The 13,246-nt window shown below is 42.8% G+C and overlaps 1 protein-coding gene across 2 annotated transcripts in view; it reads right to left on the reverse strand.

Moving 5' to 3' along the window:
• Positions 1-636: 636 nt before the first annotated feature.
• RBFA (ribosome binding factor A) overlaps positions 637-13,246 on the reverse strand; it is a 508,328-nt gene continuing 495,718 nt past the window's right edge. Inside the window, exon 7 of one of the 2 annotated variants that reach the window (XM_044067015.1) lies at positions 637-1,230. In XM_044067015.1, coding sequence (XP_043922950.1) covers positions 786-1,230 — 445 coding nt within the window. In that variant the 3' untranslated portion in view covers positions 637-785. Of the gene's footprint in view, positions 1,234-13,246 lie in introns of both variants that reach the window. The other variant, XM_044067014.1, reaches the window with a different exon arrangement.

Raw genomic sequence — 13,246 nt, forward strand, 5'->3', positions numbered from 1 at the left:
CATAGTTCTAGCTCCAGTTCTTCGACATACTCAAATGCAGTGGTGATTGGCGGGGAGACAAAGAATGAAGTGTGAAGGTGTGACAATAAATATACTAGTATCACTGCTGTAAAGGGACTGCTCAGATGTAGAATGCCTCCATGAATTCAAAAGCCAAAGCTATCATTATGCAGGATCCTAGTACAAATACTACAGCCAGAATATCATGCATGGCTAAGAATGACACTGCCAAGACCACAGAGTTCAGAAAAGCTGGGTGGGCTTTATTCCACCCTTAAGAAGTAACATAAAATAATCACTAGTGTTACAAATGATATTCACATATTTAACAGTAGGATCTAGGGGATACTTATTGGATAGCAATTTTTACTCTCTATCATTTGAGATATTGCAGTGTTCTTGGCTGAGAGTCTTTGGGGTTACTTAAAATAAAGTTAAGCATTTACTAGTGTTTATGAACCATATGTGACTCAGCAAAAATATTTCTTACAGAAAAGTAACTCCACTGAGATAAGACAGCAATCAAACAGAGCTGTGAGTCTGCAGATAGTGTAAGGCACTATGTACATGATCAGTAATACATTACCGTTAAATATATCTTAGATATCACATCAAATAATTTACAAATACAGATGCTAGTCTTTCAAGATGGCATCAGATACTTTATTAATTTTATGAGAAAATAAAAATGCAGTGACAATTTAAATATCAACTCATATACGGATCTTTGATTTATACTTGGAAAAAATCAAGCAGTTCTGCCCATGTACTACAGAGTTCTTACATCATACTTCTGTAGCCACATTTTTATCAGGTTTAGAAGGCTGATGTACAGGGTCACTGTCAAAATCAGCCTCGGTATGGCTTATTTCTTCCTCTTCATTTTGTTCCATTTCATTGTCCTGGTCCTCAGCACCATCACTGGTAAATGAATCTTCACTGTACTTTTCCAACAAATACTCTTTGGGTGAGACATCATCATCATACAACTTTTTCTTTTTCTTCACCTTTTTCTTTTTCCGTATTTCTGCTAACTGTTCTTGTTGTTTTTGTGACAAGTTATTTGTGCTTGTGTCAATAATGTTCTCCTGGTTTCTTTTTTTGTACTCTGTGATCTGTTTGTTAAGAGCTTGGTGATCAATTCCAAATAAACCTGAACTCACAGAAGATGGCACTTCAGATAAATTGCACACCTCCATCGATGATTTGTTAAATGAAGAAGTAACTTTGCTGCTGGAGTATGAGAAAGAAATATATTAAAGTATGCAATTTTTATAGTAAACAAAATGCAAGAAAAAATATGTTGTATAAGCACATGGACTGCAAATAAAACACTGACTCAAAGAAAAATACAACCCAAAAAAACAGAACACTGATGTTTTAGACATAACATGTACTTACCACTTTACTAGAAGGCGAAAAGCACAGAGGTTAGTTTCAAGATATGGTCAGTGCACATGCAATGAAGCATACATAAGAGATACACACTCAATAGATGAATAAGTCTCTAAGTGTTTACACTTACAGACCAGGAGTAGGGATTTACAAGTCACCAACACTACCTATTTCCAGTAATTGTAACATAAGGGAGGCAGTGTCCCCAAATCCATCACAGTGATTACATGTAATTTTATTCCCAACTAACTTGCAGCTAACATCTAGGAATGCTGAGGTGGTAGTGACTGCATGAATCCTGTAAGCTGACTCCCTCTATTCAGTGCATGTGCTTGTGGGTATACCAGCATGTGGTAGAAGGTTGTATAAATTCCTATATTGGAAAAGGCAAGCCAATAATCTGTGACCCCCCCCCACCAAAAAAAAAAAACCCTCTGCCACCTAGAATGTTAGTCAAATTTGGATCATTAATTCTCAGAATCTCTCACTCTTTACCAGCGGGTGAGCTATATGAATACAATGATTTCTCATGTGATACTAGGTAAAATACATGTGTGAACATGGTGCATTGCACTTGTACAGTATACCTGCCTTAAGTAACTGCACTGAATTAAAAAATAAAATAAAATAAACAGGTAAGCACAACAAAAGAGTTACTCAGTTCTAAGGGAAATTCAACCCTTGTGTAGCTGATATGGCTACATACATGACATGGAGCAACATCCTGCTTTTAATCAGTTTTGATAAATCTCTACTAGAAAGGACTGTTTTTCAAAGATGGGCGTATTCGAAAGAATTTGCATGTGGTTAAATAGAAACATGAAAATTTGTTATTTGTTGGCATTCTTGAGACGGATATAAAATCTGAAAATGTACAAGAGGCATTACAATGAAAGTGCAAGTTGAAATGTTGGTAGAAAATGCTGAAAATTAATAGCTGAAATGCTGAATTTTAATCAGACATAGATGCAGTGTAATATTTGTCTAAAGACAATTCTGAAGTACTGAAACTCAAAGGGACTGAAAAGAGAGCTACTACATAATATTAACTTATTTGGAACATCACATACTGCCTGGGTGTTAAACTTTACTGATATGGGAAGATGGCACTAAAATAATAAATCCTGTTTCATATCATAATAGATAATCCTCCTAATATTCTGGGCTGCCTGGATTGAGGGACAATAAGAATGGTAAAACTCATAACATAATCACAAAAACAGAATGTGCATAGGTACAGTCATTCAGTTGCACAGGTATCTTGAATACTGTGCAGACCCATAGCAATAATATCCTCCATGACTATGCTGATTTATTTACAAGCCTTGGGAATTCACCAAGAGACTAGCTAATCAGAGGTGCCAGAAGCTGTTGAAGATGGGGGTTTGGAGGGTGACAGAGGCACTTAGTGATCTGAAAAGAGCAATTTTTTAAAACTATTTACTACCACAACATAGGTTCACTTGGAGGACATTTTAAGCTTACTCAATTTCCATTTTGGTGCTTGAATTAACATTTCCTGATTGGTCTTATCTATCACATGGCTGATAATTGTATATTAGCCCTAGTGGGAATAAATGTGATCACAATGTAGATAATTTGAGGGGACCCATGTAAGAGATGCAGCATTTAGGAACTGCCTCTATCCATTAGTGGCACAAGGGGTAATCCTGGAGTACATTTTCTATCACCCATCCTTAGATCCAAGTTGCATTTGAATATGGACAGGGATGAGCTTTGTTTTACTTGAATGGATAGTCTGTTCTGGATATACACCTATCTCTCCACAACATTCAGTTTAGATACCTGGACTGAGTATTTCTGATGCCATTTGACTTGCTGATGTTCAGTAGGTCCATCTGTATTAGGTCAGAGGATGCTTTGTATGCCAGAGACGTCAGCTATAAGCACTCTGTAGGATACTGAGTATAGTGATAAATCTTTGAGGTGGTCCATGCAAGACTTACTGTTTAGGACTTGTATTCTTTTAGCAAGGTTTCTCTCTGGGTATTCCAATTGTTGCATGGGTCTGGACAGATACATGCCAAAGTGGGCATTATACAAAATGATTGACCTAATGAGGGCTTTGTAAAGGGGGACAATAACATCTCTAGATCTAGTCACAAATAATTTGTTTATAAGCTGTGCAATATAGAAAGACTTTCTTATGACTTTGGGCACATGTTGGTCAGAAGTTAGGTCACTGTACACACAAGTTCCCAAATGCCAAACAACTGGGTCACTTCTCAGGGGACATTGTCAATTTGGCAGTTCCCTGGAGTATATGACTTCCCAAAGGATATGGTAATGTACTTCTTGGAGTTTAGTTTCAAGTCATGATTCTGGCACCAGTTATTGTTTGGGACAAACCTTCCTGCATGATGGTTGAGTCATTTGGGGATTCAATAATTGCTCCTAGCTTGCAGTCATCTCAAACTTAGTTGGCCAAAGCCCTTTGGTATTTCCTTTTACTTTTGAGATGTATATGCCAAACAGAAAAAACTCTCAGCACAGAACCCCGGGGGACACCAATGGTGCCTGGTCTCTTCCCCTATTTTGATCTCCTGCATCATGTGAGCAAGCATACATGTAAATGTTCTTTGATTCACCTTCTAAATTGTATTAACCTGATTGTATTAAATTAGATTAATTGTATAATACAGCACCACTTGTTAGAATGTGTTTTAAATTTGTAGTTTGAAACAGTCTTCTAGTGAGCAATGAAACAAAATGTGTGAACCAATAATGACAAAACTACCCATTTCAGAAAATTTCAACCATAAAAGGCCACTCAAACTTCTGCCATTACAATCCACCAATATCAGTAAATATGCAAAATCTCTGCAGAAGTAAGTCATCTAAATAATTCCACATTAAAGGGATCTGTAACTAATGAAGAAGTTGCTGCTAGCAAACAACTTTATATTTCATTGTTTCATCTATAAATAAAGTGCCTGTTGCCCTTGAAGAATAAATTGCCTATGCTACATTAAAAAATGATAAGCTAGTAACTTTGCAATGGGAAATGGATGGCAAACCGATAATGGGTTCATAGTTACTAAGTAACTCCTCCAAAGGAGGACATTCATAGGAGTGCAGCATCCCCTCCCATTAAAGTACAACACAGTCCAGTATCAATGATCTATCTGCATACTGTGGAAGTAGTACCCACAGTCTTCTGCATCAAAAGCAAGTATACTACCTGTTGTGCTACTAACAATGCAAACAGACTTGGCATAAGCAGCACTAAACTTCTCTCCCCCAGAAGCTCTCACTTCCTTGTAAAATTTACTTGATGATCAACTAAATCTCTCAACTTCGCAGCACAAGAAATCTGGAAAAAGCCAAAATTTATTTTGGGGGGGGGAGGGGGACAAAGGCCCAAAACCAGGGACATATTTTAAAATATTGTTTGTATAATCTTAGAAAGTTTCTAAAATAAAGTATTTTGTGTTACCACGTGTTTCCTGTAAGACAGGAAGACTGAAACTTAAATAGCTATCATTATTTAGTTCTCACCGATTTGCCAGAAAAACACAAATTTTAAGAGGAACAGACCAAAAGTATGAACCAAATATTCTGTGAAAATCTGGACAGTGGAGAGCTATGGACTCAACTCCCTGAATCACAAGTGGTGGTATGGTAGAGAATTAGAAGTTATGTCCTTACCATAATGTTCCATGTGGAGTGTTCATCTCGCCTTTGTTCTTACACCTGGGTTCGGAGCCGATCCTCGGCTTCGTGTCGGCCGCTTTGCAAGCTGTGCATCGAGAAGAAGCTCGAGACCAACCTAACTCCCACAATCCCCCTCTGCCTTTACCTCAGATCTAGTTTGCAAGCAAACCAGAAGTCAGAGAGAGTAACACATTCATGCCAAAAACAACATAACTGCAAGAAACACCTATACATATCTATCTATCTATATATATATATATATATATATATATATCTATCTATATATATATATATATATATATATATATATATATATATATATATATATATATATATATATATATATATATATATATATATATATATATATATATATATATATATATATATATACATATATACACAACAACTGCGTAATGCAGAAGCAGGAGAAACCAAACCAGACACCAAACTGGACGCTCTTCCTGAGGGTGGGAGGGTGGGAATGTAAGAACAAAGCGAGATGAACACTCCACATAGAACGTTATGGTAAGGACATAACTTCTAAATGTGAGAGTGTTCAATCTCGCCGTTGTTCTACACCTGGGAAGCGCCCCTAGCTCCATGTTCCTGAGGAACTCACGGGAGAACGTTCTTGAGCACAGTGGAACCAAAGGTTGCCCTGTCCCTAGAAACCCTGTCTACCTTGTAATGAGAAATGAATGTATGTGGTTTAGACCAAGTGGCAGCTGCACAAATAGTGTCTAATGGTAAGCGAGCTGCATGAGCCAGGGATGTAGATACTGATCTTGTAGAGTGCCCTTGGGTTTGACAGGTAAAGTTTGTTCAAGTAGCATAAACAAATATAATGCAATCAGTTAGCCATTTGGAAAGGGTTCGTTTAGTAACTGCTACACCTTTCCTGCTGTCTGCAGAGTCTACTAAAAGTTGATCTGTTTTCCTGTGATCCTTTGTTCTATCCAGGTAAAATCTAAGTTGTCTATGAACATCCAACTTGTGTAACATATACTCCAACCTATTGGAGTGGTTTTGAAAAAGGTAGGGAGTTCAATGGATTGATTAATGTTATTAACGGAGCAAACTTTGGGGAGAAAGGACGGATTAGTGCGAAGAGATACTCTGTCAGAGTGAAAGATCAAATAAGGGTGTTTAATAGAAAGAGCCTGAAGCTCTGACACCCGCCTAGCCGATGTAATGGCCACCAAAAAGAGGGTCTTCCACGACAAATACTTCAATGGACAAGAGGAGGCTGGTTCAAACGGAGGTAGCATCAATTTAGATAATAAAAGGTTCAGATTCCAAGGTGATGTAGGAGTTCTAACTGGTGGTCTAATATGGAAAGATCCTTTCAGAAAGGCCTTACACAGTCTGTGAGCCATAATAGGAGCCCCACATTCTTCCACATGAAAGTTGGAAATGGCAGCCAATTTCACTCTTAAAGTGGCAGGAGAAGCTCCTTGGTGGAACAATTCGGTTAAAAACTCCAAGATCTTATTTAAGGGAGCTATAACAGGGTCCAATTGCTGTGTATTTGCCCAGTAAACAAAACGCTTCCATTTACTAGTGTAAGTCTTTGTAGTGGAAGCTTTATGAGAAGCCACTAGTATATTCTGAACTGCAGGTGAAAGAAGATCAGACCTGGCTAAGTAGGGAAGCGGAGCAGCCAAGCTGCTAGTTGGAGTGACAGTAGCGAGGGGTGGGGAGCCCCTGACGAGTGGGTCAGTAGATCCGGCTCCGGGTCCAGGATCCAGGGTTCCCGAATGCGGTGTGCCAGAAGAAAGGGAAACCAGATTTGACGAGGCCAGAATGGGGCAATGAGGATAATCGTCCTTTGCAGGTTGTTGGCTTTCTGCAGAAACTTTGCAATCAGGGGAAAGGGAGGAAAAGCGTACAGGAGACCCGGGGCCAATCGTGAACCAGAGCGTCCCTGGGGACTTCCCCTGGAGGGGGTAATAGGGCAAAATAGCTTCTGCATTTGCCATTCATTGGAGACGCAAAAAGATCGCAGGAAGGCTGGCCCCATTTGCGAAAAATCTCCTTCGCAACTGACTGTTTGAGGGACCACTCGTGAGGCAACAGGATTGCTCTGCTCAACCTGTCGGCTATGACGTTGGATGACCCCGGGATGTGCATTGCAATCAGAAAGCGACCCGTGGACTCAGCCCATTGCCAGATTCTCATGGCCTCTCTGCATAGCTGATAAGACTTGGTTCCCCCTTGTTTGTTTATGTACCAGACTACGGACATGTTGTCCGTCTGAACTGCAATAGTCCCTAGAGGAAGAAGGGGAGCAAAGTGTTGCAACGCTAGAAACACTGCCCTCAACTCTAGAACATTGATGTGCAGATTGTACTCTAAATTGGTCCATTCGCCTTGGACTGTCTGTCCCTGAAAGATGCCCCCCCCACCCTATCAGGGAAGCGTCCGTGGTCACCGTAGCTGTCGGCGTGGGTAGCACAAATGGTCTTCCGCTGGAAAGGTTGCAAGTCCGGAGCCACCAAGCTAGGTGTGATTTGCATGTGTTTGTGATCAGAATTTCGTGCGTCAGAGGTAGCTGTTGGAACGACCATTGTGCAAACAGTAGCCATTGTAGAACTCTCATGTGCAGTCTTCCCAATGGTATCGCAATGAGAGAAGCTGCCATGAGACCCAAAACCTTCAGAACCAGTTTTGCTGGGGATTTTCTGGATGACAGAAGAAGAGATATGTGGCTTTGTAGTGAGGCTATCCTTTCTGGAGGAAGTCTTAGAATTAAACGATGCATATCCAATTCTGCTCCTATGAATGAGATATGCTGTGATGGCTGTAGTAAAGATTTTTCGAAATTTACGGAAATTCCGAGATGAACACAAAGCTGCAGTGTGTAATCCCTGGCCTGAATCAGTTGACGGTGGGTGGTGGCAGAAAGGAGCCAGTCGTCCAGATACGGAAACACCTGGAATCCCAGGCGTCTCAAGTGAGACGCTACCACTGCCATGCATTTGGTGAAAACCCTGGGGCTGAGGTCAGACCAAAGGGCAGGGCTCGAAACTGAAAGTGGCTGGCTCCCAGCCGGAAGCGCAAGTGATCCCTGGACGCCCTGGCCATTTTGATGTGGTAGTATGCGTCCTTCAGATCTATTGAGCACATCCAGTCGTCCTTCTGTAAACATGGAAGGATCGATTGAGCGTGACCATCCGAACTTTTCTTTCTTGACGAAGGTATTGAGATTGCTTAGGTCCAGAATCGGCCTCCAGTCCCCTGTCTTTTTTGAAACTAAGAAGAACCTTGAGTAAGTTCCGAATCCTCTTTGGTCCGCTGGGACTGGTTGGATTACTCTTTTTTTCTAGCAGCTTTGAAATTTCTATAGCTGCAGGGTCTCGCAGATGGGGCGGCACATCTGGGAGACTTTTCTTCAGAATTGGGGGCAATAGGAAGGGTATTCTGTAGCCTCTGGTAACAACGCTTTTTACCCAATTGTCTGATGTAAGAATTCGCCAGGCCTGAGGGTATAAAGCTAAGCGACCCCCGACTGCCTCCAGAGCAGGACAGTCGGGCCTCCTCTCAGGAGTGCTGGAAAGGTTTCCCAGGGGGTGTATCCCTGTCACCTTGGCTTTGCGGACCCCCTCTGCCGCCAGGGCGGCGTCTTCCACCTCTGCCCCCTCCTCTGCCTCTAGAGGGGGCATCACCCTGTGTGCTTGGGAAAGATCCTTGGGGTTTTCGAAACCACATTTTTCCACCACGTTGCCCTTTGGGGTACGGTCTGGATGGGGTGGAAAAACGGACTCCGACAGCAGACAGAGTCTTTCCCTCTTGCTCACACCGGGTAAGGGTCTCCTTTACTTTGGGGCCAAAGAGCGTGGCACCATCAAATGGGGCGTTAGTAAAGGAAGACTTGAAGGCTTCCGCAAATGAACATAAGCGCATCCAGGATTGTCTACGAAGAGCAATCGCTGAAGCTGCTGCCCTACTCGATCCTTCGGCTGCGTATGAGATCAGCCTCATGGACGAGTTTGCAATAGATGTAAGGGTATTGAGATGTGCTGTAACCTTTTCTGAAACAGCAGCATCTGTAGTACCCTGGAGGGTATCTCCCAACTCTTTGATTAGATCCCTCTGTAGCCGTGTGAAGTGGGTCAAATAGTTCAGGGATCGCATAGAAAAAGCCGCTGAACTAAAATGCGCTTCCCATACCTGTCCATAGTCCTAGAATCTCTGTTAGGCGGATGGACAGATGAGGAAGATTCAGACATCTCCTTTTCGTGGCGCTGCCACTACCATAGCGCCCACTGGCACTCCCTTTGTCAGATAAGCCTTATCCTGAGGGGCAGTAATATATTTGTTAGGCTTTCTAGGACTGGCTCCACCGTGTCAGGCGTCTCCCACGCCTTCGAGCAATCAGCTCCATCAACTCATCAAGGGCGGAGTGACCCAGGAGGAGGAAGGGCGAGCACCGAATGCCTTCAGCAAGACTGACTCATCCTCAGAAGGGGGGAGGGCTTGCCAATCACCTCTCTGCTTTAGGATCTCCAGGATGTCAGAAAAGGAGACATCCTCTAAGGGTGACTTTGGGGACCTTTCTGACTCATCCAAGTCAGTGTCCGATGTCAATGATTCTTGTGGAGAATCTAAGTGTCTCCTCTTACACAATCTTTTCGAACTTCCTCGGGGGCATCCGAAGAAGCCTCCGAGGAAGAGGGGGCACCCTCCAGGGGTGGCTGAGACACAGGTGCTCGACGCTTAGATGTAGCCGTGGGTGCAGAGGAGGATAACGGTCCTTTATGGGAAGGAGAAGCTGTTTCTGCTGATGTGGTTGTCTGGGTAGACAACACCTTCCTCATGAGGTCGAAGGCCCCCGGGTCCCGAGTCGAGGTATCTCCTGGTTCCGAGGAAATCGGAAGAATCCCCGAGACAGGCACCGAAGGCATCGACGCCGAGGACGGAGCCGAGTCGATCCGAGCCGAGGCCGCGAGAGGGAGCGTCGGAACCGAAACATCGGTCCGACTCTCAGTCCCGGATCCAAGGATGGATCTTCGGCTCCGAGACTCCGGTACCGGATCCGACGGAGTCGAGGTGAACGGAGCCGAATGAGAGAAAGACGGTTCTGGCACCGAGGGCTCCACAATCACCAGATCAGCCTCTCCCGGCTCTGAAGACTGGATAGGTTTCAGAGGAGGAACAGGTGGAGATAAGGGAAGGCCTTTGAGTCTCGACACCAACTGGGAGGAGACAGAGATGAGCTTGGATAAGGCCGTATTCTCCATTAATTTCTGCACCACGCGGTCTACATCGGTGTCGGAGAGTGGCCTGGAAGAGCGCGTCGAAGGAATCGAAGACGGAGCCGACCTCAACAGTGCCGGGGGAGGGAGCTCCGTCACCGGTTCCAAAACTCGAGGCTCGGAAACTGACAACAGTTCAACACTCGGCCCAGAAGTCTGTGGAACCAGTGATCGAACTTTAACTGAAGAGCTCGGAGCCGATGACCTGGGCTCCGACGTCTTCGATTCCTTCGAGGATTTGGATGTCTGGTCTGATGCATCCAGAGCCTCTTGAAAAGTAGGTTTTAGAAGACCCCTATCCATAAGTTTCCTGCGCCTATCTGTCATGACCCTTCCACTGAAAGAATGACATATTGAGCAGTCTTCTTGCAGATGGAGAGGGCCAAAACAGTAGATGCAGGAACTATGATTATCAGTCACCGACATCTTCTGCCCACATTGGCAGCGTTTAAAACCAGACTTAGCTTTCTCAGACATGTCAATATTTTAGGTACAGTTAACAGAGAAAAAATTAGTATTATGTCAAGTCCAGTAAATTTGTCTAATCCAGAAACTTATGTCAAATCCTGTAAAAAGTCAATCCAGTAGTCAATCCAGTAAATGGGTGGGGTAGGCCCCGAGGGAAAACTCTAATAAAGTATATAAAGGACTTTATATGGAACCGAGTATTCCTCGAAACACTAACAACACACACACATAGTCACTTAAGACAATTTTTATAGAAAAAACTTTGAAGAAAAATAAGAAAAAATATAAATCTTAGCTTAAGGTTGCTCGAGCTCATCAAACTGATGCGAACGCTGCAGCGGCAAACTAGATCTGAGGTAAAGGCAGAGGGGAATTGTGGGAGTTAGGTTGGTCTCGAGCTTCTTCTCGATGCAGAGCTTGCAAAGCGGCCGACACGGAGCCGAGGATCGGCTCCGAACCCAGGTGTAAGAACAAACGGCGAGATTGAACACTCTCACATTGCAGGCTTTTGTTTGAGCTTGGGCATCACACACAGAGACGCACACACACACACACACACACACACACACACACACACACACACACACACACACACACAGACAAATGCAGCATAACTCCTGCAAATAAAAGAATAAAACTCCCTTACCAGCATGACTCTGGCAGCACCAATGAAACAGCGGCAGCATAACTCCTGTAACACAGAGCAATAAGAGAACAAGAACAGCTAGTTTAGTTAGTTTAACTTCCGTGCGCAAATCCAAGTTAGAGTGAAAACTCTACTTCAGTAATTTTTCCAGACAGGTCTTGCAGCTGTAAAAGTGTGTGTGGGGGGGCTCGCCCTGGCTCTATGGTTCCAGTACCCATGTAGCTAATATAAATAAACATGATGCAATATCAATGAACCATACTTAAAGGGCATTATCAGTAGCTCTCAACAGTAAAATGAAGCAAGAATTGAAGCAAATGAAAAGCTCAGTTATCATTAAGAAGCAATTATAGTCCAAAGAATGGGAGAATGGTATGGTTAATGTTGTAAATCAAGATAAGAGTTGCATTTATATTGAAACATGAGAACTCGATAAAGCGAGTAAAACAGAGTATTCCCTATGGAAAGAAAACTGTCAAGCTTTTCACAGCACTAGATGTGAATTAGGATTACAGAAGTAAGCAGATGAAGGAAGCTTGTTTGTCTATACTTAAAATGCAGTCAGGAAGATGCAGGTTCCTTAAACTTCTGGTTGGTATTTTATCAGATGCAGTAGTACTAAGGGGTGAAGATGCATAAGTAAGGAATTAAAGGATTGTGAGCTACTGTAAATGTAATTATGACCTTTTGGCAAGGAGCTAGACACAAAATGAGTGTGATAAGAAACCAGTATAGTTTCTGAATTAAGACAGCATAACCATGTTAAATAAATACAGTATCCAAAATACATGAGTTATGCTCGGATAGCAGTTGGACTGAAGCCTGATACAGGCAAATACAGTGAAAAGTACAGTTTTGTACCTACCATAAATGTAGATGTTCGAAGATCCACATTGCTGCAGTCCTAACACTTGGGTAGTCCGCTGTCCCAGTCGGCCCGAATACCAAAGTATATGGCTGACATCGGTCAAGGCGCATTAGTCTGACGTCAGAACGTCAGGGTACAAATGCGCATGACCGACGTCATATCCTCAGTCTTTTCTTGCCCCAGATGTCAGAAGACCCTAAAAAGATAAGGCTAAAACCAAAAAACACCACACACTCCTGCACCAAATATATATACAAAATATACAAATTTACAAGAGTATAACCTCACCCACACAACCACCCCTAAACACAGAGGGGAAGGAGGGAGGGTAAATTGGACTGCAGCAATGTGGATCTTGAACATCTACATTTATGGTAGGTACAAAACTGTACTATGTTCTTCATACCACATTGCTGCAGTCCTAACACTTGGGTAGAATCCCAAAGCAGAGGTAAGGGAGGCTGGCAAATCATAAGGAAGCAGGAGTTGACAACATGCCCTGCAAAATAGCCGTGGCAAAACCAGCCCTAGATTTAGAGTAGAGAGGAAGGTGGTAATGCTTAGAGAAAGTATGCACTGAACTCCAAGTAGCTGCCTCCAAAATATCCTTAGTTGCCACCCCCCTTAGAAATGCTGTTGAAGTGGCAGTAGCCCTAGTGGAATGAGGCCTAATCCCAGCTGGAATCTCCTTGCCATGATGGGAATAACAAAATGCAATGCAAAACCCAATCCACTTAGAAATAGTTTGTTTTGACACAGGCTTGCCCTGAGAACTCAAAGCAAAAGAAACAAACAACTGCTGAGACTGCCTAAAATCCTTAGTCCTGCTTAAATAATAACGCAACTGCCTGTGTACATCTAAAGTGTGCAAAATCTTTTCCCCCTTATTTTGGGGATCTGCATAAAAGGTAGGCAAATGAATAGTTTGGTTTAAAG

The sequence above is a fragment of the Protopterus annectens genome, chromosome 3.part1, assembly GCF_019279795.1.
Source record: "Protopterus annectens isolate FY-2018-M chromosome 3.part1, PAN1.0, whole genome shotgun sequence".
NCBI classification, from domain to species: Eukaryota; Metazoa; Chordata; order Ceratodontiformes; family Protopteridae; genus Protopterus; species Protopterus annectens.